The sequence below is a fragment of the Hyperolius riggenbachi genome, chromosome 3 (genome assembly GCF_040937935.1).
Source record: "Hyperolius riggenbachi isolate aHypRig1 chromosome 3, aHypRig1.pri, whole genome shotgun sequence".
Taxonomy (NCBI): Eukaryota; Metazoa; Chordata; class Amphibia; order Anura; family Hyperoliidae; genus Hyperolius; species Hyperolius riggenbachi.
Window position 1 is genome coordinate 110091856 of NC_090648.1, and position 24934 is coordinate 110116789.

Sequence of the window (24934 nt, forward strand, 5' to 3'; positions counted from 1 at the left end):
AACATCCTCCTTAACCAAAATCGCTTCCTCAAGAAAACTTACTTCACTGCAATCTCTAATGAAAGTAGAGAAAGCAGCAGAGCTCCTTGATGTTATCAGTAAAAGCTGAAGAAGCAGTCAGTGCAGTGGCCAATAGAATGACTTCCTTATTAGACCATAAATGTGGTGTGATTTTATCAAAGCCATCGCTGTTGGAATAAAAAAAAAAAATCCTGTTCAGTATGATACAACTCAAGGTTTGCCAGGTACAATTTTAAGGTTGAGTCGACCTGTAGAAATCAAATTGCATGTCTCCTAATTGTCCTGCAGGACATAGATTCCAGGACACTGGCACAGCTCTGCACCTTACTGCTTAATGAATTTATAACACACTTCTGAAAATCTCTTACCTCACCAGTGCGAGATTAATGCGTCAGGATAAGACCATCTTCATTCTTACTGCATGGAGACTATTTTGAGAGAAATATCCTGTATTGTGGCATAGTAGATAGTACTCACCTTGCAACACTAGAAGTTTGTATGTTCTCTCCATGTCTAAGTGGGTTTCCTCCAGGCACTACAGTTTCCTCCCACATCCCCAATAAGTATTACTACAAATAAGTTACTAGACAAAAGGAGGAAAGTGAAATCTAGCACTGCTGACGAGTAACTTTATTGTGCAATCTTCATTAAAACATAATTAATGCAGAGGGGCTGCAGCACACAATAGGAAACAGTGACAGGGGCTCTTGGTTACGCTTTAACGCGCTTAAGCTCACCAACTGCGCCAAAGTGTCCCCAATCTGGTGAGTCCTACTCTACCATGCAAAATGCCAGTTTTTATAAGCAGTCTAGTGGGAACTAATCCAAAACCCAGAGTCAACTAAATGGGAGAAAAAGAAATTAAAAACACCTCACCTTTCACTAGCTACCAAATGAACTCTCTGAACATGTGCTATGCACTAATTTATATGCTTAACTGTGCTAGAGGTGGGCGTGGCTATGCAGGCTCACAGGGGAAAATTATAAACAAATACCAAGGGGTGAGCAGCACAAACCAAAATTTAATGCAATATTTTTGCAAAGTATGCAAGCAGCAATGGAGATCCCCAATCTCCACATAAAATATATAACTTTGGCGCAGTTGGTGAGCTTAAGCGCGTTAAAGCGTAACCAAGAGCCCCTGTCACTGTTTCCTATTGTGTGCTGCAGCCCCTCTGCATTATTTATGTGGAGATTGGGGATCTCCATTGCTGCTTGCATACTTTGCAAAAATATTGCATTAAATTTTGGTTTGTGCTGCTCACCCCTTGGTATTTCTTCATTAAAACATAGTCATCATAAACAGATGCAAAGAGAGGCACATACTGTTGCAGGCAGAAAGGACAGAGTGGTGGGTGCAGGGGGTCGCAAGTCTGATAGCCTGACTGCTGCATAGCGCGAACTGGCTAACGACCCGCTGCACCCACCACCCGGTCCTTTCTACCTGCAACAGTATGTGATTATCGCCAACAACAAACGTGAAGGAAACGCTCAGCTGCTGTCCCTCCTAATATGCATGTCCCCCCGTGCAGTTATACTTTACCTGTCTGGTGTCCGCACTCCTCTTCCAGATTCACAGCCCACGTTGTTGCAGGCACGCATTACATGCAGGCTAAAATACTGGCAGCAGCCACATGGGGTGTGAATCCGAATAGGAGTGCAGACACAGCGATGGACAGCAGCAGGTAGAGTTTGAGGGTACATCAGGGTGGGCGAGGCGGTGTCATGAGGCAGGTTGCCAAAAGAATGTTTGCATAAATCCAACGGGCGTGTGGCTTATGGCGGCCAACAGATCTCTCTCTGATCAGAAAGAGATCTGTCTATTTGTCAATCGGCAGCCAACATTTCTAGATGTATGGATGCCTTAACCTTCCTAGCGTTCTGGATAAGCTAAGCTCAGGCCCTGCTGGGCCGATTTGAATAAATTTTTTTCACTCACGCAGCTAGCACTTTGCTAGCTGCGTGTTTGCTGCGATCGCCGCCGACCCGCCGCGAAAGAGCCCCCCCCCCCCCCCCCCCCGTGCGCAGTCTGGCCAATCAGTGCCAGGCAGCGCTGAGGGGTGGATCGGGACTCCCTATGAAGTAATTCCGTTCGTCGCCAGGACGGGATTTCCTGACGGGCATAGGCGCCGGCGGCGATCGGAAGGGTGGGTGGGAATCGGAAGGGAGGGGGGTATCATGTAGCTAGCGCTAGGCTAGCTACATGATTAAGAAAAAAAAATAGGTTTAAAAAAAAACATGTGCAGCAGTGCGGCTGCGCATAATCAAAACGCCAGGGAGGTTAAAGGACAACTGAAGTGAGAGGCTGCCATATTTATTTATTTTTAAACAATACCAGTTATCTGGCAGCCCTGTTGATCTACTTAGCTGCAGTAGTGTCCAAATCACACCAGAAACAAGCATGCAGATCTTGTCAGATCTGATAATGTCAAAAACACCTGATCTGCTGCATGCTTGTTCATGGTTTATGGCTAAAAGTATTAGGAGGCACAAGACCAGCAGGAAAGCCAGGCAACTAGTATTGCTTAAAAGGGAATAATATGGCAGCCTCCATAACCCTCTCGCTTCAGTTGTCCTTTAACGCGAACCCGAGGTAAAAGTTATAATTAGGCTGCCTTTTAAGCGATACCAGTTGCCTGGCTGTCCTGCGGATCCTCTGCCTCTAGTGTTTTCAGCCCTAGACCCTAAACAAGCATATGGAGATCAGGATTAGCTACATGCTTTTTTTTTTGGTGTATTTCAGACACTCCTGCAGCCAAATAGATCAACAGGGCTGCCAGGCAATTGGTATTGTTTAAAATGAAACACATATGGCAGCCTCCATATCACTGTAATCAATTACAAGGATATAAAAAGTTGTCAAGAAACCACAAATGGATTGATGGATTAAAGACATTTTTGTACTTTTTTTGCACTTTTTGAATATTAAAGAAAAAAAGTTCAGCACGAATATTGCTGGTCTCCTGACAATTTTTAACATTTATATTTTATATCCTTGTAATGGATTATGGTCTGCTTTGGTGTGGTGGGACCCTGTGCAGCCTGGAACCCATTAGGTGTGCTTTTCTGAGTGTTCTGTGATCTGAAAAGCTCTTGCTAATGTAATGCTATGGGTGTGATCCCACTAGAGGGATGCGATTTTATGAATATCCCCCATAGCTTTGCATTAGCAAGACCTTAGCAACAGCTTAGTAATGAACTGCTAGTGGGTTCCAGGCCTAACTGCGCTTTACCGCTTTCAAAGACATGACCATTATCATCTATAAGAATGCAGCCTTCACTAGGGATGGTCAAGGAGATGCAAATAATTTTGAGTTGATGCAGGATTATGCAAAATTTTGTATCAGAATCATTTCATTCGCCAAATACAAACGGGGTATTGTACCCGGAATTGGTTTTGGCTCATACAGGTTCTGGAAGGATGGGGGATAATGTCCAAAAGTCAAGAGCCGAGGCTGCCATACTACAGCGCCATGTATGCACATTTATGCCGCTTGAAAATGAACCAAATTTTCATGTAGGCAAAAGATGTAGGAAACAGTTGGCACTGCAGAAAAGGACAGGCGGCACTGGGGTGATGCAGGCAGGGTTCACACACTTCTCTCGCTGTGATATAATCTGCGTGCTCTGATATAAGTAGAAGGCAGCATGAATGTAAATGAAGAGGATGAGAAGGAGAACCGGCACTGCAGGTGCTTTATTCCAACAAGCGAGGCACAATATGCAGTACACAGTGTTGCTATAAAAGGTCACATACCATTTCTGCAAAGTGTGGTGGTGCGGTGGGTATTGGGGACAGGTGCCTCACGGCCGTTTCGCGCTGAAATGCGCTTCTACGGAGGCTAGGATGCGGGGCTCCTTATCCTAGCCTCCGTAGAAGTGCATTTTAGTGCAAAACGGCCATCAGGCACCTGTCCCCGGCACCCACCGCACTTCGCTGAAATAGTATGTGACCTTTTATAGCAACACTGTTTGTGTACTGCATATTGTGCCTCGCTTGTTTGGAATAAAGCACCTGCAGTGCCGATTCTCCTTATCCTCTTCATTTACCAATCAAATTTTACCTCAGCAGGATTGGTTCATTTTCAAGCTGCATAAATTTGCATACAAAACTTTGCATAATGCTGTATCAAGTTGCAATTATTCGTATCTCATTGACCATCTCGTCTTTACTTGCCCCTAATGGTCAGCTGGTAAATTCTTGGAGCATTGGAAGGAACCTAGGCGTCAAGACATCTTGAAATGATGCACAAATCCTTTCTGGCTTATACAACTAGCACTTGTGCACTGACTGCCATCTTATCGAGTATTGGAGCGTTTGACTATCGGCCAAGGACAGCAAAGCATAATCTTATCTTTTCAGATCATTCTCTGCCAGTGGGAAGGTACAAGGTGAGAAAAACAGTACAAGCCAGAGACACAGATCAGATCTGTGATGATAAAACAGACAGGAGATAACCAGGTTCAGAGATACCAAATCCAGAATGCCACATCATCTTATTATTTTACAAAAAATATGGAGATTTGTTTTTATTCAGATTTTAGGGGAACTTGCCAATTTAGTTGTCAGAGGCCAAAAAATAAAAATCCAACATGATGTTGCGGTGTGTAAATAAAACACAGGTGATAATTTCCAAATCACTTAAATCCTATATTTAACTGAAATTAAAGTGTCCATACATCTAGCAATGTAGGGGCAGATTCGACCAAGAGACAGATCTCTCTCATTGAATCTGATCGGAGAGATCTGTTGCCTGCCCATACACCGCAGGCTGATTCCTGATCGATTTCAGCATGAAATCTTTCAGGAATCGGCCTCAGCAAGCTGCCTTCCCGCCCCCTGTCCCCACCAAATGTTAGATGTCCCCGGTGCCTCTTCAAGTAAATACTGTGCCTATCCGCTGCCCCGAGTGTTTTCCTAATCCTCACCATCCTTCCTCATTCGCATCCCACGGGACTACCGGCATATTGCACGTGGGGCGCGCGTGTGATGCAATTGCAGTACGGCTGAGACTAGAACACTCGGGGCAGCAGACAGGTAAAAATATTTACATGCACGGGCATTAAGGGGACATCTAACATTTTAAATGACATTGGCTAGAGGTTCAGTTGCATTTATTGCAATATCGTACGCTTTTACCACCGCACCCCGATCGACCACATCGGCCCGAGATTTCCCAGCATATCCGATACAGTCAACCAAATCCTGCCTGAAATTTGTAGATTCCTTAATCCGGCATGCTTGTTGCGGCACCGATTTGATAATAATTGAGACACATAGTCCCACCTTTAGTAGAGACCACACAGTTTTAAATGTTGATACTGAGAAATAAAAAATGTTCTCTTTTTAAATACAGTGGCTTGCAAAAGTATTCGGCCTCCTTGAAGTTTTCCACATTTTGTCACATTACTGCCACAAACATGAATCAATTTTATTGGAATTTAACGTGACAGACCAATACAAAGTGGTGTACACGTGAGAAGTGGATCGAAAATCATACGATTCCAAACATTTTTAAAAATAAATAACTGCAAAGTGGGGTGTGCATAATTATTCAGCCCCCTGAGTCAATACTTTGTAGAACCACCTTTTGCTGCAATTACAGCTGCCAGTCTTTTAGGGTATGTCTCTACCAGCTTTGCACATCTAGAGACTGAAATCCTTGCCCATTATTCTTTGCTAAACAGCTCCAGCTCAGTCAGATTAGATAGACAGCATTTGTGAACAGCAGTTTTCAGATCTTGCCACAGATTCTCGATTGGATTTAGATCTGGACTTTGACTGGGCCATTCTAACACACGGATATGTTTTTTTTTAAACCATTCCCTTGTTGCCCTGGCTTTATGTTTAGGGTCGTTGTCCTGCTGGAAGGTGAACCTCCGCCCCAGTCTTAAAGAGAACCAGAGATGAAGCACCCTCATGTATTTTATTACATTTATCAGTGAGAACATGACAGTAAACACCTACCCTGCTTTTAGTTTCATTGTTATCTGCTTAATTAGTCTATTAGCAACTGTGATAAGAATCCACCGACTATTCAGTCGAGGTTTGACCTGGAATCATTATAGCTGAGTCACTCTTCTGTGTAGTCTTTTCAAGCCCAAGCCTTCCCCTCTCCTGGCTTAGATTTCATGCTTTGCATACTGAGAGCTGTGATGATATGGGAGAGGCTGCTGCTCCTCCTGAGAGAGAAGCTCTGTGGCTGTAATATGATCCCTGTGTGCACTAGATACTGATAATAACGGCAGTTTCATTCCTATGAGAGACCCTTCCTACAGGCAGATATCATACCAAAATGAAAGCACATAGATGAAAGGCTGCATTTAGCCTAGATAGCAGCATAGTCTCATATAGCCTAGACAGCACATCCAGAACAACTGATAACCCGGAAGAAGAAGGGATATGAGCCGGCGGCCATATTTGATTTTTCCTGGAGCAATAATGGATAAAAAACACTAAAAAAGGCACACCAGAGCGGCAAAATTATCAGGTAGAGCATTTATTTTTTACAAGCTATCAACTGATATGTTTATTTTGTGTGAAACGTTCATCTCTGGTTCCCTTTAAGTCTTTTGCAGACTCCAAGAGGTTTTCTTCCAAGATTGCCCTGTATTTGGCTCCATCCATCTTCCCATCAACTTTGACAAGCTTCCCTGTCCCTGCTGAAGAGAAGCACACCCACAGCATAATGCTGCCACCACCATATTTGACAGTGGGGATGGTGTGTTCAGAGTGATGTGCAGTGTTAGTTTATCTGCCACACATAGCGTTTTGCATTTCGGCCAAAAAGTTCAATTTTGGTCTCATCTGACCAGAGCACCTTCTTCCACATGTTTGCTGTGTCCCCCACATGGCTTGTGGCAAACTACAAACGGAACTTCTGCTTTTCTGTTAACAATGGCTTTCTTCTTGCCACTCTTCCATAAAGGCCAACTTTGTACAGTGCATGACTAATAGTTGTCCTATGGACAGATTCCCCCACCTGAGCTGTAGACTTCTGCAGTTCGTCCAGAGTCACCATGGGCCTCTTGACTGCATTTCTGATCAGCGCTCTCCTTGTTCGGCCTGTGAGTTTAGGTGGATGGCCTTGTCTTGGTAGGCTTACAGTTGTGCCATACTCCTTCCAATTCTGAATGATCACTTGAACAGTGCTCCGTGGGATGTTCAAGGCTTTGGAAATCCTTTTGTAGCCTAAGCCTGCTTTAAATTTCTCAATAACTTTATACCTTAGCTGTCTGGTGTGTTCTTTGGACTTTGTGGTGTTGTTGCTCCCAGTATTCTCTTAAACAACCTCTGAGGCCGTCACAGAGCAGCTGTATTTGTACTGACATTAGATTACACACAGGTGCACTCTATTTAGTCATTAGCACTCATCAGGCAATGTCTATGGGCAACTGACTGCACTCAGACCAAAGGGGGCTGAATAATTACGCACACCCCACTTTGCAGTTATTTATTTGTAAAAAATGTTTGGAATGATGTATGATTTTCGTTCCACTTCTCACATGTACACCACTTTGTATTGGTCTTTCACGTGGAATTCCAATAAAATTGATTCATTTTTGTGGCAGTAATGTGACAAAATGTGGAAAACTTCAAGGGGGCCGTATACTTTTGCAAGCCACTGTATATGTTCATTTTGCATTTGAGGCCAGTGGCACTTAAACAACACAAAAATAATAGGGGGCAACAAGACTTGGAGTTCTATAGTGCTACAAAAACTGGAACATCTCCCAAGTAATTAGGTTGCTTGGCAACACCATCTAAAATACTGTTGGGTATAAAAACCTCTTAGTATGGTAGCAATGATAGAGAAAGGTGTACCACTCTACAAAACACTGCATGGGCAAAGAGAGCAACAAATTAAAAAATTGTGTGAGTTTTTAAAAAATCTTGTATGCAAGGAAAAGTTTGATATTTAATATTGAATGGATAAGCCTGCAGGTGGGCTTACAATACAAACTGACATGACTGTTCACTGGAAATCACTGCAGGGGCTCAGTAACCATGTCCAAAAACAGTTTGTAAACAGTTCACTGCCGCATTCACATATAATTCATATAATATATTATAATTCAAACAAGATCCATAAACACCCCTGGCCTTCTCTGGGCCTGAACTCATTTAAAGGACACCTGAACTGAGAGAGATATGGAGGCTGCACAGTAATCAGAGAAGGGGGGGGGGGGGGGGGGGGGCGGAGCAGAGCTGAGCTGTGCCTCCCCTGGCCCCGGTGTTGCACCACCACTGGCTATAAAGTGTTTTTCACATGAAAATAACAGAGAATCGAATATGGCATCACATAAAAATATATATATTTATTTACAGAAGACCGTACACACAGGGCATGGTACAGGGTGACCTGTAGCATCTGCTTGTGCACTATGGTAGCAAGCACATCCTGCAGCTGACAAGTGTTTCCCTTGTACTCATGGAAATTCATGAACCAGTCACTGACAAGTCCTATATTTCATCCATCATTGTGATGAGCGCTGTAACCTAAGATTCTTTCGGCCCTTTCCTGGTGCGCGCCGTCGTCTTCTTCCCCTTTGTGTATCTGAATGTCCGCAGTGGGTTCTTCCCCCTCTTAAACTAAGAAAGAAGAAGGCATTAATTATTTATTGCTATGCCCAATGCACTTCCTAAAAACATCACCAGCATTTAAACAGACGAAAATGAACATGCAGAAATATGGAAGCTGCATCCGTTACAATTGGCGTTTCCTGGCTGACATTGTGATCCTCTGCTTTGATACATCAACAAACAAGCAGGGACATGTAATGGCTGGAGGACACAATGCACACATGGTAGGTGTCATTATCTCAAAGTCTTAAAGTGGATCCGAGATAACATTTTACTCATTGCAGAATTGTGTTCCTTTCATATAGTTTATAGGGCATTCCTCAAGCCAAATACTTTTTTTGTTCTGTTTTAATACTCTAATTCCCTATAAAATAAATAAGCCTCACCCACAGCTACTTTTGTACCTTGGCACTGTAGCAAGGGCTTATGGTAGCTCAATCTAGGCAGGAGGAGGAGGAGGTTACTAATCATTGATTTCAGAGGCAGAGGGGAGGAGGAGAGGGGACTGAATTTACACACAGGCAAGCTGATAGCATCTCCAGCCCTCAGCCTGTGACAATCAGAAAATGGCTACCCTCATTGTATCACAGGAATAAATCATCATAAACTTTCTGCTGTTTGCAGCTAGATTTGCTGTGTAAACTATCTAAACTTTAGATGAGATATATAGACAAGTTACTTGTTAGAGTTTCATCTCGGATACGCTTTAAAGAACCATCACACAAAAAAATTGTAAAATTCACACTTATAAAAAGTAAAATTTCTTAGGCCTGGTGCACACCAGAGGAGTTTTTCTGAGCGTTTTGAGTTTTTAAATCTGCTGCTAATGTTATCCTATGTGTCTGTGCACACTGGAGCAATGAGGTTTTGTAAAAAAACCCATAGCATTACATTGGGAAGAGCTTTTAGAGGTTTCAAAAGCTCTTCCCAATGTAATGCTATGGGGTTTTTTACAAAACCTCATTGCTCCAGTGTGCACAGACACATAGGATAATAATAGGATAACATTAGCAGCAGATTTAAAAACTCAAAACGCTCAGAAAAACTCCTCTGGTGTGTTCCAGGCCTTACTGAGTAAAATGCACTATAAATTACTTTTCTCTTAAGTTGCTGTTGCTTGTAATAGGCAGTAAAAAAAATCTGACAGATTTGTCAGGCTTTGGCTAGTCCATCTTCTCATGGGGGACTCTCGGTATTTCCTTTATAGATTCTAAAAGCATTCCCTGGAAAGTATTTATACAAAGATGTAGGCCTGCCTCCCTACTTGCTTGCACACTATTTTGGCAGCTGGATTGAGCAACTGCTGTTCAGGAATTGCATTTGAAAATAAAGAAAACCATTAGAATCCCCCAAGAGAAGACAAACTAATCCAAAACCTGTCAGATCTTTAATACCTATTTTAAAGTGACATAAACATAGGAAATTGAGTTATTTACAGTGCATTTTACTAAAATGTACTTTTCATACATATGCAGACACATGCATTTTACAATTGTTTGTGATAGTGGTCCTTTAAAAGCCAAAGCATCAACAAGACAGCAAGGCAAGTAGCATTTTCAGAAGGGTACTTCTTTCCTAGCAGACTGGCTGATTCTCTAGCTATAATCCTTTCTCAAATGACTTACATATGCAGAGTGGGTGTGCAGGCATGCCTGGTGTGTATGGTTGTTCCTGCTCAGTTACTCAGGATATTCTGCTAAACACCATTAGCAGTACATTCAAATGAACAAAAAGCTTCTATATCAGATCAGCAGTTTCTATACTCCTCTCCTATCGTATCGTATTCTGTGAGTGAGGGAACAACCATTGACGCCAGCGCAAGACAGTTGCTGGTGCTCTGCTGAAAATGCAGCAGCGCCATCCAGAGGTTAAACGCAAAATAGAAAAATGCAACACTTTTTTCCTTTTACAGGTAACCTGTTAAAGCAAACCTGTAATTTTTCCAACAGTAAAAGTCACTAATTAGCAGCCTGTTTATTTAGTTACATGTGAGAAACAAATCAGCAGAGGCAGAGAGACAAGAAGGCTGCTGGCAGTTAGCAGGGAACAACTAGCCATGCATTAGCACAGGAACAGCTGATTTACTGACGCAGATCAGCTGTGTCAGAGAGTAGAATTGGTCTTAGGAGATCTATATATTTTATTTTATTTTTTTAACACAAGCTCTATGAAGAAACGTATGCTATCCATATTAAATAACTGATGGTGGGGATAATGGAACAGCAAAATGTTCGCCATAGTGCCCCTTTAAATTTTAAATATCAGTCTGGGCTAGTCTTGATTATTATTGACTCTGACTCCAGCTACCCAAAAATTGCTTCTGACTCTGAATCAGACTCCACTTGAAGTACAACAGGGGGCTGCAAGAAGCCCCAGATAAGTATGCCCAAATTTTTCTTCCACATTTAAGATGTAATATCTTCTTGTGCGGTTTTTACTGGTACAGATTAGGTCTCACCTTGGTAGATGGTATCCTGGGCACTCCTCCTCCTCCCTTCAGTCGTTGCCGTCGCTTCTTCTTGCTCAGAGGATCGACAACGGCACGCAGGGAAGGTGGTACTAGGAGAGCCACACAACAGTACATAAGAGGAATGTAATCGGTAAATACAGTGGAAGGTAAATACACAGAAGAAAAACAGCGAACAGCACACAAAGTGTACAATTTTGCTGCACTGGTAATACTTCACTTGAAGGCAGTGGTTGCAATATGAAAACCATTCTTACATGCCCTTATAAGTCAGGTAGTCATGTAAGTCCACTTCTGAAGGATTTAGATCACACCTACAGGTTACTGAATTACATAATCCTCTGCCTCAACTTGCAGATACCCGTTTCAGACTTTTTTGGACCTTCCTCAGCAGCATTGGGGTGGGGGGGGGGGCTGGACTGGGGACCAGAACACTCACTGGGAAGAGGATGCTTTTGCCTCATAGGTTAATAAAACTTTGTGCCCTGGAGTAAAAGTCCCAGTCAATACAAATAACTGTGCATAGGAGTTGGAGGCAACACAACGACATATAGTATAATGTAGCATTATTCAGGATACCCAATTTCACATTAAATTATCCTGATTTCAGCATTAGAAACACTTCCTGTATGTAAAAATTACTTTATGTGGGTATGTAACCCCGCCTTCCCGGTGATGTTTGGCCTAGGCTATTTACTTAGGCAACTTCTGACCCATAGCATTCTGGTAGACCAGGCGTTTTTGCTCACTTTGGAACACACAACAAACAAAAATTCTGTGTCGATGCACTTTGCCAGTAGCAAAGATGTAGCCACCTGCGATAAATTTAAAGGCACTCCGAGCAGTGCAGTAACTATGGAAAGATGCATACCATTTTGAAGATCTCTTTCTCCTCTTTCCAACAAAATATAAATCACCGCCCTACGCCTTTTAGTTTTCGCTATCGAAATCACGGCTCCTTTCAGCTGCCGACACTGGGGAAAAGTCGTCCTGTGTAATACAAGTAACTATGGAAAGATGCATACCATTTTGAAGCTTTCTTTCTCCTCTTTCCAACGATATATAAAGCGGCGCCCTACACCTTTTTGGTTTCAAAATTTTTGCGATCCAAATCGCAGCGGCCGCGATTTCAATCACAAAAGTAGCGAAAATTAAAAAAGATGTAGGGCGGCGGTTTATATATCGTTGGAAAGAGGAGAAAGAGAGCTTCAAAATGGTATGCATCTTTCCATAGTTTCTGCACTGCTTGGAGTCCCTTTAAGAATGTAAATCAGGGAGAGGAAAGATTTTACAGTGGGCAAACTGACAGGACACTGTGTGATATGCCTTGAAAAAGGGGTGTACAGTCAATGACCCCCAAACAATTGTTGGATTGTCCATAGTGGATGAAAAAAAAAATCTTGAACTGCTCTCCGGTGCACTGGCCATTGCTTGCACTTTTCATATAACTAATACTTCGCCACAATGAGGACTTACTGAGATAATCTGGAACATTCTTCAGGTGAGGCTTCACTATGGCTGGATGCAGCGGTCTGTCATGTCTGAGAAGGTGGAAATCCCGGGGGTTATCCTCAAAATATGTCTGCAGAAAAAAAGAGCGATGAGGATAAAGGAAGGAAGACTTTATGGACAGAAATGAGGAGGATTCACCATGTGACACAATATAACACAGGCCGAGGTCTAGTCCACGAATGGGTGAAAGCCCAGGAGCAGCAGATGACCAGCCATTGAGAATATTGGAGTGTCTGAACTCCCCATGCTGGAGAAGACAGAAGCTCCATAGGAAAAGGATGGGGAATTGACTGTACTAACCGAGGCTGTGGAACATTGCTCTATTGCAGCTTCTTTATGTGAATGGCGAGTGTACCTTCTAGTTTTTGCTTCTTGAAAGTTTTTACTTTGAAATGGATTCTGACCCACGAATCAGTAAGAGCACTGGGCATAAATATTTTTATTCTGCGCTGCAACTTACATTAACTAGTGACCAAGGAGGCTTTCACATAATTGTATGACTTGATCAGAGTCTCTGGATACGGTTTTCCGATAATGCTAGTGTGTATCTAGTAAAAGTCCTCCATGAAGACTGACTGTTCTAGATCTACATATGACTACAATGGCTACTGAGCTTTTCAAATGAACACTGAAGCACTACATCGCATCAAATGACCAATAGGAACACTTGGCAAATTCAACCTTTTCGCTAACTAGAGAGAACAGGGAATCTTTATTTATGAATGCATAAGCACACCACTGGCTGAAGCTGGTGAACAAGAACTGGTCCTGCAGGCCCTGTTTGGGCAACATTGCTTGGCAGCGTGTAGGGATAGGAGTTCAAATGGTAAGCTGGCTGCAGGGGTTGCCTGCCAATCATCTACAAGCTAAAGTTTCAAGTCCGTATACCTTTACGCAAAACTTTTAAAATCTGCAAAAGACAATTTCTTGAACTATTGGGCATTTTGAAGGTAGCATCTAAATAGTTTTTCTTCTGTGGACCAGAACTCCCAGAGAAAAAAATGATCAGTTTAATTATCATATACATTTGTAAAGATCAGATCTGCAGTGATCTTTTCCTGTATGATTGTGACCAGCAAATACGAGTCTTAAAGGGGACCCAAATTAAAAATACAAGATTTCAGAAATAAAATCTATTTTCTAAATTATAATAATAAATAGTAGCCTTCTTTCAGCTGCATGATGACAAATGTAAAATATTTTACATTTATTGGAGAAATCCCTCCCTTCCTTTCATATTGCAGGGACATAAACCGGCAAACTGGTGGAGAAGGTGGTGTCCAGCAAAGGAGGAATTGCTAATGGCTGCCCCCAGTATAACCCTAGCTATGAAAAGAGAAGGGTGAAAAGCATGCACTGAAATGATCATAGGCTTGAAGCAGTGTTTATTTATCTTTGTATGAGTGGTGCAACTAAATATTTTGAATTTAAAAAATGTTTGGTTTGGGTCCTCTTTAAAAAGTAACTGTTAAAATCAATTCTCTATTTCTATCTGTTGATCATATAAAAGGAATGCTAAAAAGGCAATGCATAACTTTAAAATCAATCTTACTTTTTTTATTGCAGAGATTAATCCTCATACCAAAAGGTAATCACGGGAAAAAAATCATCCTTTCTATCACAAGAGATTGCAAATGCAGTTAACAAACCAGCCCAACTGTTCCGCACAGTGGAAAAACTCTGCAACCCAGCATGTCAAAAACTTAATATCGAGTCTTCAAAGGACCTCTGTGACCAATTTGCCCATTTCTTCACAGACAAAGTCTCCGCTATAAGGTCCGCCATCCAACTTACAGCATCTGAGCCTAATATAGCGCCAAAGACCATTAGCAGAGACAACGTAACACCTTGGTCAAACTTCAAAGAAATTGATGAAGAAGTCACATCAAGCATCCTATTTCACGTCCGCCTAACTACCTGTGACCTGGATCCTGGCCCAACACAGTTCATGTTGAACTGCCCCGACCTGTTCGTACCGGTATTCCTCAAAATTGTTAACTGTTCCTTACAATCAGGGATATTTCCTGCTTTACTGAAGGAAGCAATCATCAGGCCTCTCCTCAAAAAACCCTCCCTGGACCCAGATGCAATGACCAGCTACAGACCTGTCTCTAACCTCCCCTTTCTGGGAAAGCTAATTGAAAAAGCTGTATACCTCCAGCTAGAAGCCAGAATCCTACAAAATAACAGTTATGACCCATTCCAGTCTGGCTTCAGGAAACACCACAGCACTGAAACTGCCCTCATCCAAATATGCAACCACCTGCTCATGGCAAGAGACAGAGGAGAGTGCTTGATCCTCATACTGCTAGACCTTTCTGCAGCCTTTGACACAGTTGACCATGACATCTTGATAAACAGGCTACAGGAATACTGCGGCATTGATGGCATAGTACTTCAGTGGTTCCAATCCTTCTTGAGTGGCAGAACCCACAAAGTGTCTATGGGGCCCTTCCTGTCCACTCCTGTAACACTTAAGTATGGGGTGCCCCAGGGCTCAATCCTCTCTCCCCTGCTTTTCACAATTTACATGCTACCGTTGGGAAAACTAATCCAAAAACATGGCCTGACATACCACTGCTATGCAGACGACACCCAACTATATCTTTCCTTCAAGCCTGGTGTGACAGACCCAACTCTAACTATAAACGCCTGCTTACGTGAACTACAGCAATGGATGAATGACAACTGGCTGAAACTAAATGCAGACAAAACTGAAGTCCTTCTGATTGGAGGGCAGAGCATGATAACAAAACAACTTAACTTGCAGTCTTCACCACTGGGAATAGGAGGCACGGATCTACGCAGCTCTGATCATGTGCGTAGCCTGGGAGTTCTAATTGATGGGGATTTAAACTTCAGAACTCAAATCTCTGCTGTGGTGAAATCATCCTATTTTCACCTGAAGAACATTGCAAAAATCAAGCACCTCATACCCCCAGAAGATCTGCCAACCTTAGTCCATAGTTTTTTCATCCAATTCTTTCTCATGAGTTCTGGTACACATGAGCAACAAACTGCTTCTGAATACATCTTTATCACATAAATTGCCTTGTTTTGTTATAGGTTCTTTAAGTTATAATGCAAATTGCTGCATGTAAAGGTGGTTAAGGTAACAGACAGCTGTTGCAGAATAATTTGCAAACTTTACAGATATATGTATGTTGTACTGTTTATTTTAGCATAGAAGTGATGTCATTAGATGGTGAAGTCACAAGAGACATTTATGGGTCATATACACTATATTCCTTTAGAACATACATGCAAACTCCGGCCCGGGGGCCAAATCAGGCCCTCAGAGCCATTAAATTTGGCCCCTAAGCGGTTTCCCCACTTCGCATTATGTTTGGACTACTCTAGACCACCAGGGAAGCTATACTGGAGATGAAGCTCTAGAACACCAGGGAAGCCATATGGGGGAGATGGGGGAAAGCACTAAACACTAGGGAGCTATATAGGGGAGGGGGCACTAGACACCAGGGAACTGTTGGAGGAGAGCCATTAGACACCAGGGAGGTCGAGGTTGGCCATTGAGATTGGCCCGCGACTAGGTCCGAATGTTCAATTTCGGCCCACTTTGTATTTGTGTTTGACACCCCTGCTCTAGAATGATCCACTCACTTAAAGAGAAACTCCGACCAAGAATTTAACTTTATCCCAATCAGTAGCTGATACCCACTTTTACATGAAAAATCGATTCCTTTTCACAAACGGATCATCAGGGGGCGCTGTATGACTGATATTGTGGTGAAACCCCTCACACAAGAAACTGAGCACGTACTCCTGGCAGTTTCCTGTCTGTGAACCTTGCTGCATTGTGGGAAATAGCTGTTTACAGCTGTTTCCACCTGCAAAAAAGCATGCAGCAGCTTCATCACCTGCCAGCAGTAAAAATGTCACCATGTAATAAATGTCAGAATGTAAATCAGGGATTTAAAATATTTTGCAATGGGCAAACACTGACTAAATCATTTATACATAATTATTGTAAAAATGAAGCACTTTTTTATTACATTATTTTCACTGGAGTTCCTCTTTAAAATCTGGTGACTGGGACAGAATGTGCAGTTGAGGGCATGAAGTGTATCACCATGGGAAATGCACAAGATCACAGCATATTATGCATGGATCATAAAATCCTGTCTATCACTCACTATACAGACTGATAAGACACAGCCAGTGATGCCAGATGTCCTGAACATGTCAGTGGAAGCACATCACACTCCAGGTTAACTAAGGATACAGTCTGTGGCTGAGTAAGGTCACAGAATGACTCCAGCACAACATTAAGATAAGAATCACTGGCTGTCCTCATCTGACTTCTCAGCACAGAACTGTCACCACGGTCTGACCGTACCACCCCCATATCAGTAATTACCCAGCAGTATTATAACTGCTCAGCGCAGCTCAACAAATACAGATGCGGCAGCCTTGCAATATCTTAGATGTGCTGAATCAGAACGGATATACTGGAAACCCTTGCAGGACAATGCAAGGCCCACACTGCACCCAAAACTACAACTCCAGCTCTGGAGTTGTTGATTTAGTGTCACATTTCCGTTACCTTTGAAAAGTCCACCATTAAATGCAGCATTGTTACCCTTATACTATACTAGAATATACAGTTTAAACACAAATATATTTCAATTTTCAGTCCTGTTAGTTTTGCATAACTTTTCTATCAGTTTTACCGGACTGAATAGGAAATGTACAGCTCCATGAAGCTGCCCTCCCCCCTTTCAAAAACAATACCATCACCCAGCCCCTGTACAACAACTTACAGACATGACACTGGTATGGGTGTGAAATCTTCGTTCTATCTTTTATAGTTTTTGAGATATTCACATTTTTATAAAGGGCAAAAGTACACACACACATATATATATATATATATATATATATATATATATATATATATATATATATATATATATATATATATATATATATATATATATATATATATATATATATATATATATATATATATATATATATATATATATATATATATATATATATATATATACACACACACACACACACACACGTACACACGTAGACACACACACACACACGTACGTGTGCACACACACACACACACACACACACACACACACACACACACACAAACTTTTGACCCTAATAAAAAAGATAGAAAGATGATTCTTGCAGCTTCATGTAGCTGTACATTTCCTGTCCAGTCAGGTAAAACAGATAGAAAACGGATGTAAAACTGTAAAATATGATGGAATTTCCATTTGTGCTGATTGGCTGATTGTACAGCTTCACAGAGCTGAATGTACACCTTTTATGTGTGAGCACACCTATAGAAAACTATACAAAACTGACCGGACTGGAAATGTACAGATTTCTGTGTGAACACAGGCAAAGGCACTGTAGCAAGGTTTAGGTGTGAGATGGAGGTCAGTGGAGGAAGTGGTGGGTGGGGATATTGCACAGACACATATGCAGCATGCCCCTTACCTTCAGCTTCTCAGAGTTCAGCAGTTCTTCCTTTATCTCCTTCAGTCGCGCTTCCTTTATAGCTTGTTTGGTCACTGACCTCATGGCATCCTGCGGGAGAGATGGACACAAAGTCATTCAGCCCTACAAACCTTTTTCCTCTATACAATTTTGACATGTGATTTTTCTTTTACAAGAAAATGAGATGCATTACCTTAGGTACAGAACCCTTCAAACCCGAAAATCATCCTGTAACAGCGCACCTATTTATAGGGAACCCGAGGTGAGGGGGATATTGAGGCTGACAATGGCTGTTCTCCTAATCCTCAGCTTCTAATACGTTTAGCCATAGACCCTAAAAAAGTATGCAGATCATGAGGTTTCTGACTGAAGTCTTACTGGATTAGCTCCATGCTAGTTTCTGGTGTGTAATTTTGACACTACTACAGCCAAAGCAGGACTGCCTGGCAACTGGTCTTGTTTAAAAGCAAATAAATATGGCAGCCTTCTTAGGTCACTCACCTTGGGTTCCTTTTAAAGCGACTCAGTGATGAGAGATATGAAGGCTGCCAAATGTATTATTTAAAGGGAACACGAGGTGAGAGGGTTACGGAGGTTGCCATATTTATTTCCTTTTAAATGCAAGTTGCCTGGCAGCCCTATTGATCTTCTGGCATAAGTAGTGCGAGTCAAAACCCTGGAATAAGCATATGGGTAATCCAGTAAAACCTGAAACAGAGTACCTGATCTGCTGCATGCTTGTTCAGGGGCTATGCCTAAAAGTAAGAGACACAGGCAACTGGTATTGTTTAGAAGGAAATAAATATGGCAGCCTCCATAGCCCTCTCACCTCGGGTTTCCTTTAACCTCCCTGGCGGTAAGCCTGACAGTTTCGGGCTAGCCGCTGCAGGGGATCGCATGCCCCCGGGAGGATTTTTTTAAAAATAAAATTAGTTGTGTGTTCTTCAGCTAGCACTTGGCTAGCTAGCTGTGCCCCCCAGGTGCCTCTGGTCCCCACCGATCGCCGCTGCAATACATACCCCCAGGGAACCCGCAATGGCGCAGCCTCCCAATCAGCTCCAGGCTTCGCTATAGGGAGGATCGGGACTGCGCATGACATCATGACCGACCATCACCATAGCGACGCTGAAGCTGCAGAACTCGAGGGATAGTGGACTAGTGAGTGTTGCCGGTGGCGATCGGGGGGGGGGGGGGGGGGGGGGGAGAGAGATTCGGAGAGGTGCCGGGGGACTTGCCGCACATAGATACAGAGCATTTTTTATTTAAAAAAAAAAAAAAAAAAAAAAAAAACCTCCTGCAGACTCTGCATCTGCGTACCGCCAGGGAGGTTAAACAATGCCTAATGACTGTCTGTCCTGACAATCCTTTAAAGGGAAGGTTCAAGCAAAATAAAAAAATGAGTTTCACTTACCTGGGGCTTCTGCCAGCCCCATGCAGCCATCCTGTGCCCTCGTAGTCACTCACTGCTGCTCCAGTCCCCCGCTGGCAGCTTGCCGACCTCGGAGGTTGGCGGGCCGCATTGCGTACATTTTTACGCATTCCCGCTAGTGCAGGAACATTAACATATACATTTTTACGCGTTACTGGTTTAATGCATAATTTTTTAGGCATTGAACCAGTAATGCATAAAAATGTATGTGTTAATGTTCCTGCACTAGCGGGAATGCGCACAAAAGTAAACATACCAGTGCGTTAGGGGACATCTCCTATTACCCTCTGTCACAATTTCGCCGCTCCTTGCCGCATTAAAAGTGGTTAAAAACAGTTTTAAAAAGTTTATAAACAAACAAAATGGCCACCAAAACAGGAAGTAAGCTGATGTCCAGTATGTCCACACATAGAAAATACATCCATACACAAGCAGGCTGTATATAACCTTCCTTTTGAATCTCAAGAGATCATTTGTGTGTTTCTTTCCCCCTGCATCTCTCATGCACTGAAGTTTCAGGCTGCTCTTTTCTTCCTGCAAACAGCTTTGCCCTTGTCTGAATTTCCTCAGTATGTGAAAGCCCAGCCAGCTCAGAGGACGATTTATCCAGCTTGTAAAAGATAAGAGAGAAGCTGCCCTAATCCAAATAATACACAGGCAGTGTGCATAGAGGGGCCTGGAAGGGGGAGTTCATAGCAGAACCACAACACTGAAGAACTTGGCAGCCTTCCAGACACAGGCCGACAAGTCTGACAGGGGAAAGATACATTGATTTATTGCAGAGACTGTGATAGTAGAAAGTGCTGTAGTAAGCCAGAACACATTAGAATAGCTTTTGGAACTTGTAGGATGATAAAAAACAGGATGCAATTTTTGTTACGGAGCCTCTTTAAAGGACTTCCGAGGCCAAAATCTGCCCCCAAAACGTAAAAAAAGTTAACTACCTGCATGACTTTGTAAGGCACGGAGGACGCCGTCCGCGCCATTCCGCCTGGTCCAATAGCCCCCCGAAAGGCTGCGACTCCTCGGTCCGGGTCGGTATCTGCAGCCTGCATAAAGATGGCCGCCGGAGCTGGCCACGGCTGCGCAGTCCGCATAGCTGCTACTGCGGCTGCGCAGCTCTAGGGCCAACCCCCCGATCCACGTAACAGGCAGCGTGGATCGGAGGGTTTGCCCTAGAGCTGCGCAGCCGCAGTAGCGGCTATGCGGACTGCGCAGCCGTGACCAGCTCCGGCGGCCATCTTTATGCATGCTGCAGATATCGACCCGGACCGTGGGGTCGCAGCCTTTCGGGGGGCTATTGAGCAGAGGGGACAAGGCGGAACGCCATGGAGGGCGCGGGCGGCGCCCTCCGTGCCTTACAAAGTCATGCAGGTAGTTAACTTTTTTTACGTTTTGGGGGTAGATTTTGGCCTCGGAAGTCCTTTAAGTCATTGACCCAGAATAAGTACACAGATGAGGTGGTCTCACTACAGTCTGTCTGCAATAACCACATGCTTGTTCCAGGTGTGTGAACAAGAAACTACTGAAGCCATAAAGATCTGCAGGATGTCAGGCAACTTGCATTGCTTAAAAAGAAATAAGTGTGACAGCCTCCATAACTGCCCCATTACAGGGTACATTAAAGGATACCCGAGGTGACATGTGACATGATGAGACAGACGTGTATTTACAGAGCCAAGCACACAAATAACTAAGCTGTGTTCCTTTTTTTTTTTTCTTTCTCTGCCTGAAAGAGTTAAATATCAGGTATGTAAGTGGCTGACTCAGTCAGGAAGTGACTACAGTGTGATCCTCACTGATAAGAAATTCCAACTATAAAACACTTTCCTAGCAGACAATGGCTTCTGAGAGCAGGAAAGACATACAAAGGGCCAATAGTTCATAGATTTTAGCTCTGGCATACTTCAATGAATGCGTCATTGAGCAAAAACAGTAAAATAGTTAAAACTTAAAAAGTAGATTTAAACATAAAATAAAACTGTCGAATATCTTAAAAAGTCATTTTTAGGAGAAGGAAGATAGATACAAATGTATTTATTTTATTAGTTTATTTTTCGCCTCCGGTGTCCTTTAAGACCTCTAATGCTGGAGATACACGGTGCGTTTCTTCTTATCAATCGAGCCGTTGATTGCTCGATTGATAATTTCCGACAGGTCCGATCACCACGCGGATCGATTCCCCGCTCGATACCCGCGGGCGGTCAATAGCGGAAATCTAGCGGAAGATAAGGAAGTGCCCGCGGGGACGAGCGGAAATCGATCCGGGAGGCCGCGGGGTCGAGCGAGAATCGATCCGGGCGGCCGCGGGGACGAGGCGGGAGTCGATCCGGCGGCTAATCGAGCCGCCGGATCTAACAGTGTATTCCCAGCATAAAGCCGGAGGCTGGTTTCACACTAGAAACCAGCGTTAGCGAAGCGGCGCATCGCACCGTCAAAAACAGGGCTTCAGGGAACACCGCGTACTGTGCAGTGTTCTCTGACCACCGGCAAAGCAGGAAGTGACGCGCTCTTGCCGTCACTTCCTGCTTCGAGTATGTGGAAGTGCACAGAAGCGTATTGTTAAAATACACTTCTGCGCCAGTGATTTTTTACGAATTCACATGTTGCCATAGACCAGTGGTCCTCAAACTAAGGCCTGCGGGCCGAACGTGGCCCCCCATACACAAAATGTATTATAGATGCGGTCAGCTACATCTTTAAATATTGGTTTTCCACATACAGAATGAAGCCAGAAAGCAGTAATTTTGCTGGTTTCCAATCATATTCCAAGTCAGGTGACACTGCTGTCCAATTGGACTGCAGGTTGTCACCTGGGTATGCTTCACTGTCTGGCCCGCAAAGACTTCTACATCATTGTGTGTATACTCCGGCCCCCCAGCAGTCTGAAGTATGTTGACCCGGCCCTCGACCCAAAACGTTTGGGGACCCCTGCCATAGACTAACATGACTTCCGGGCCGGCGCAGATTGCTGCAGTTCGGCGCAGAAACCACACGGTAACGTAGTTCTTAACCTGCGTTGGGCATGCGGCAAAAAAGTCACTTCTGTCGCATCGCGCCATAACTATACAGTATGAAAGTCTTCACAGACTTTCATTGCATGGCGGTGGGATGCGGTAAAAATACCGCACTGCATTGGTGTGAAAGGGTCCTTAGTAGTTGCTTGTAAGAAGACCGAGATCTTATGCTAGGTACACACACCATACAATTTTCTGTTAGATTTTCCTGCCAGATAGATTTTTTTTTACGACATGTTGTAAAAAAAAAAAATCTATCTGGCAGGTAAGTCTAACAGAAAATTTTATGGTGTGTGTCACAGGAGCCCTAGTGGTCTGACCACACTTAGCCTTCTAAACGGTGCCAGCGCACAGATCGTGCGAACTCTGGTCGCAGTCAATGCGCAGGAACCGTTAACAATTAGCCGCAGACAAACCAGAAGGGGGCCTGTGAGACACGGGTAATTACAACGTACACACGATTCCACGGTATCTGCCACCACCACTGGTATGGGCCAGTGGACCCGATTTACTGACTGACTAGTCCTGCGAATAAAACGGTTAAACACACGGTATTCTGTCTAGCCAACAACAAACAAACAGTAGCGTATCTTCAGAGACCCGGGATCAGTTCTGTGTGTGCTGATAAGCAGGGTAGCGGAACAGTGAATGACTTGGAGGAAGTCTTTTATTCACAGCAATATAAATAATTAATATATACAGACAATTATTAAAATCAACAATTATTAAAACAGTAATAGCCAGTTTAAAAAATAAAAGAAGGGAGAAAAATACTTAGTTCCTGGAAAGATGTCCTTTAGTGGGAAAACTTGTAAAGTTCTTGGTTTCAATCAAAGTCCAGAGTTCAGACCAGGTGGATGCCAGCATATCCTCAAGCTGGCACCGATGAGTTCAAGATGTTTTCAGGGTGGAGGACAGCGAGTTTGGCTCCTCTGTCATTCTTATGCCCCCGATTCAGTAGGAGGGAGTGAGGGCGGGCCCACACACCCCCTTAGAACATGATGAGTCCTCCCCTTGTCCTGGGGGACCAGAAATCATGCCTCAACCATATATGAGCTCTATCTCACAGAACCGTACAGGTCAGGGCAGATTTACTAATATTTTCAGGTCTGCCTCGATGTACCCAGCAGCCTGATACCAAATATGAGGGGTGGGACCCCTGTGGTATCATTAGGGCACTGTTGAACTGCCTAACGGGCAGTCTTTACCTCAGAGGGTTCTGAAATGTTCTCAGAACCAACGCCAGACCGGGCCCTACATGCTCTGTTAGTTTGGAGGGTCTGCCAGCCTGGCAACACAGAAAATATGATACATATAGCCGTTTATGGAATATGATCTACATTTGGGATTGATAGCAGGTCATTCCCAGGCAAAGGCTCTTTGAAGTTTGGGGCAGCTAGCTAGGTGTCAGCTCCCCTGCTGGGAGGGAGCCGGAGGGTCTGGCTTTTCTCCCAACTAGATTGCTTCTGTCATGGTCTATACCTGATGGATGGGCCATCAGCACAGCTTGAAGCCAGGGACTCTCTGGGCCCAGGCTCATTAGCATATCAAAAGAGCCATCCAGCAGTTGGGCTGGTGCTATCTCTCTGCTGAAAAAAAAAGACTTCAGCTGCCCCTACACACTCAACCCAGATTGTATCGATTTGAAGCGCAATCGATGCAGAGAACCGAGTGCGATCGCTTTTCTTCACGGGCGGTTACAGGACGCGCCTGCGGCCCCGCAACCATCCGTGACAGTGTGTATCCAGCATACAAGTTGTTCATCACCTACTTGCGATGTACTACAAGGCCACTTAAACATACGCTTTCTACTGTAGTGCAAGAATGCTGGGAAATGTAGTCCAGCATCTATAATCTACTTTTTCTTTCTTAAAGTGTAATGCTAGGTACACCCTTTGAGATTTTCAGGCAGATTTACTGTCAGATCGATTATTTCCAACTTGTCCGATCTGATTTCCGATCATTTTCTGACTGTTTTCCCTTCACTTCTATCAGAAATCGATCGGAAATCAAATCGGACATGATGGAAATAATCTGACAGTAAATCTGCCAGAAAAATCTCATAGTGTGTACCTAGCATAACTGTTGGGCATAAAATCAATTCTTTATTTTTATCTGGTAAACAAGTAATAAGGATGCTAATCAGGCAATCCAAAAGTTAAAATCACTATTACTTTTCTTGTTGACAAATGATAATTCCCCAGTTTACCTTTTAATTATCTACTTATATATGTGGGTTTTTGTCTGAGATGGTATGGCTGACAGCTCCTCCTTAATCTGAGTTTCACATGATCACACCTAATTGATCTACCACTAAATGAGTTCCCAAAGAAGTGGAAAAAGAACAGTGCACAGTTTGCTAAAACTCCAAATTTTCAACAGGGGCTATGACAGTCTCTGCTAGTTCATTCAAATCA

The 24934-nt window shown here is 43.4% G+C and overlaps 1 protein-coding gene across 1 annotated transcript in view; it reads right to left on the bottom strand.

The window, feature by feature from the left end:
- Positions 1 to 8320: 8320 nt before the first annotated feature.
- The window catches only part of DDX56 (DEAD-box helicase 56), a 35995-nt gene continuing 19381 nt past the window's right edge, over positions 8321 to 24934 (bottom strand). Inside the window, exons 11-14 of the mRNA XM_068272360.1 lie at positions 18072 to 18161; positions 12549 to 12654; positions 11064 to 11164; positions 8321 to 8614 (exon numbers count right to left, since the gene is read on the bottom strand). Coding sequence (XP_068128461.1) covers positions 8522 to 8614; positions 11064 to 11164; positions 12549 to 12654; positions 18072 to 18161 — 390 coding nt within the window. The 3' untranslated portion in view covers positions 8321 to 8521. The remainder of the gene's footprint in view (positions 8615 to 11063; positions 11165 to 12548; positions 12655 to 18071; positions 18162 to 24934) is intronic.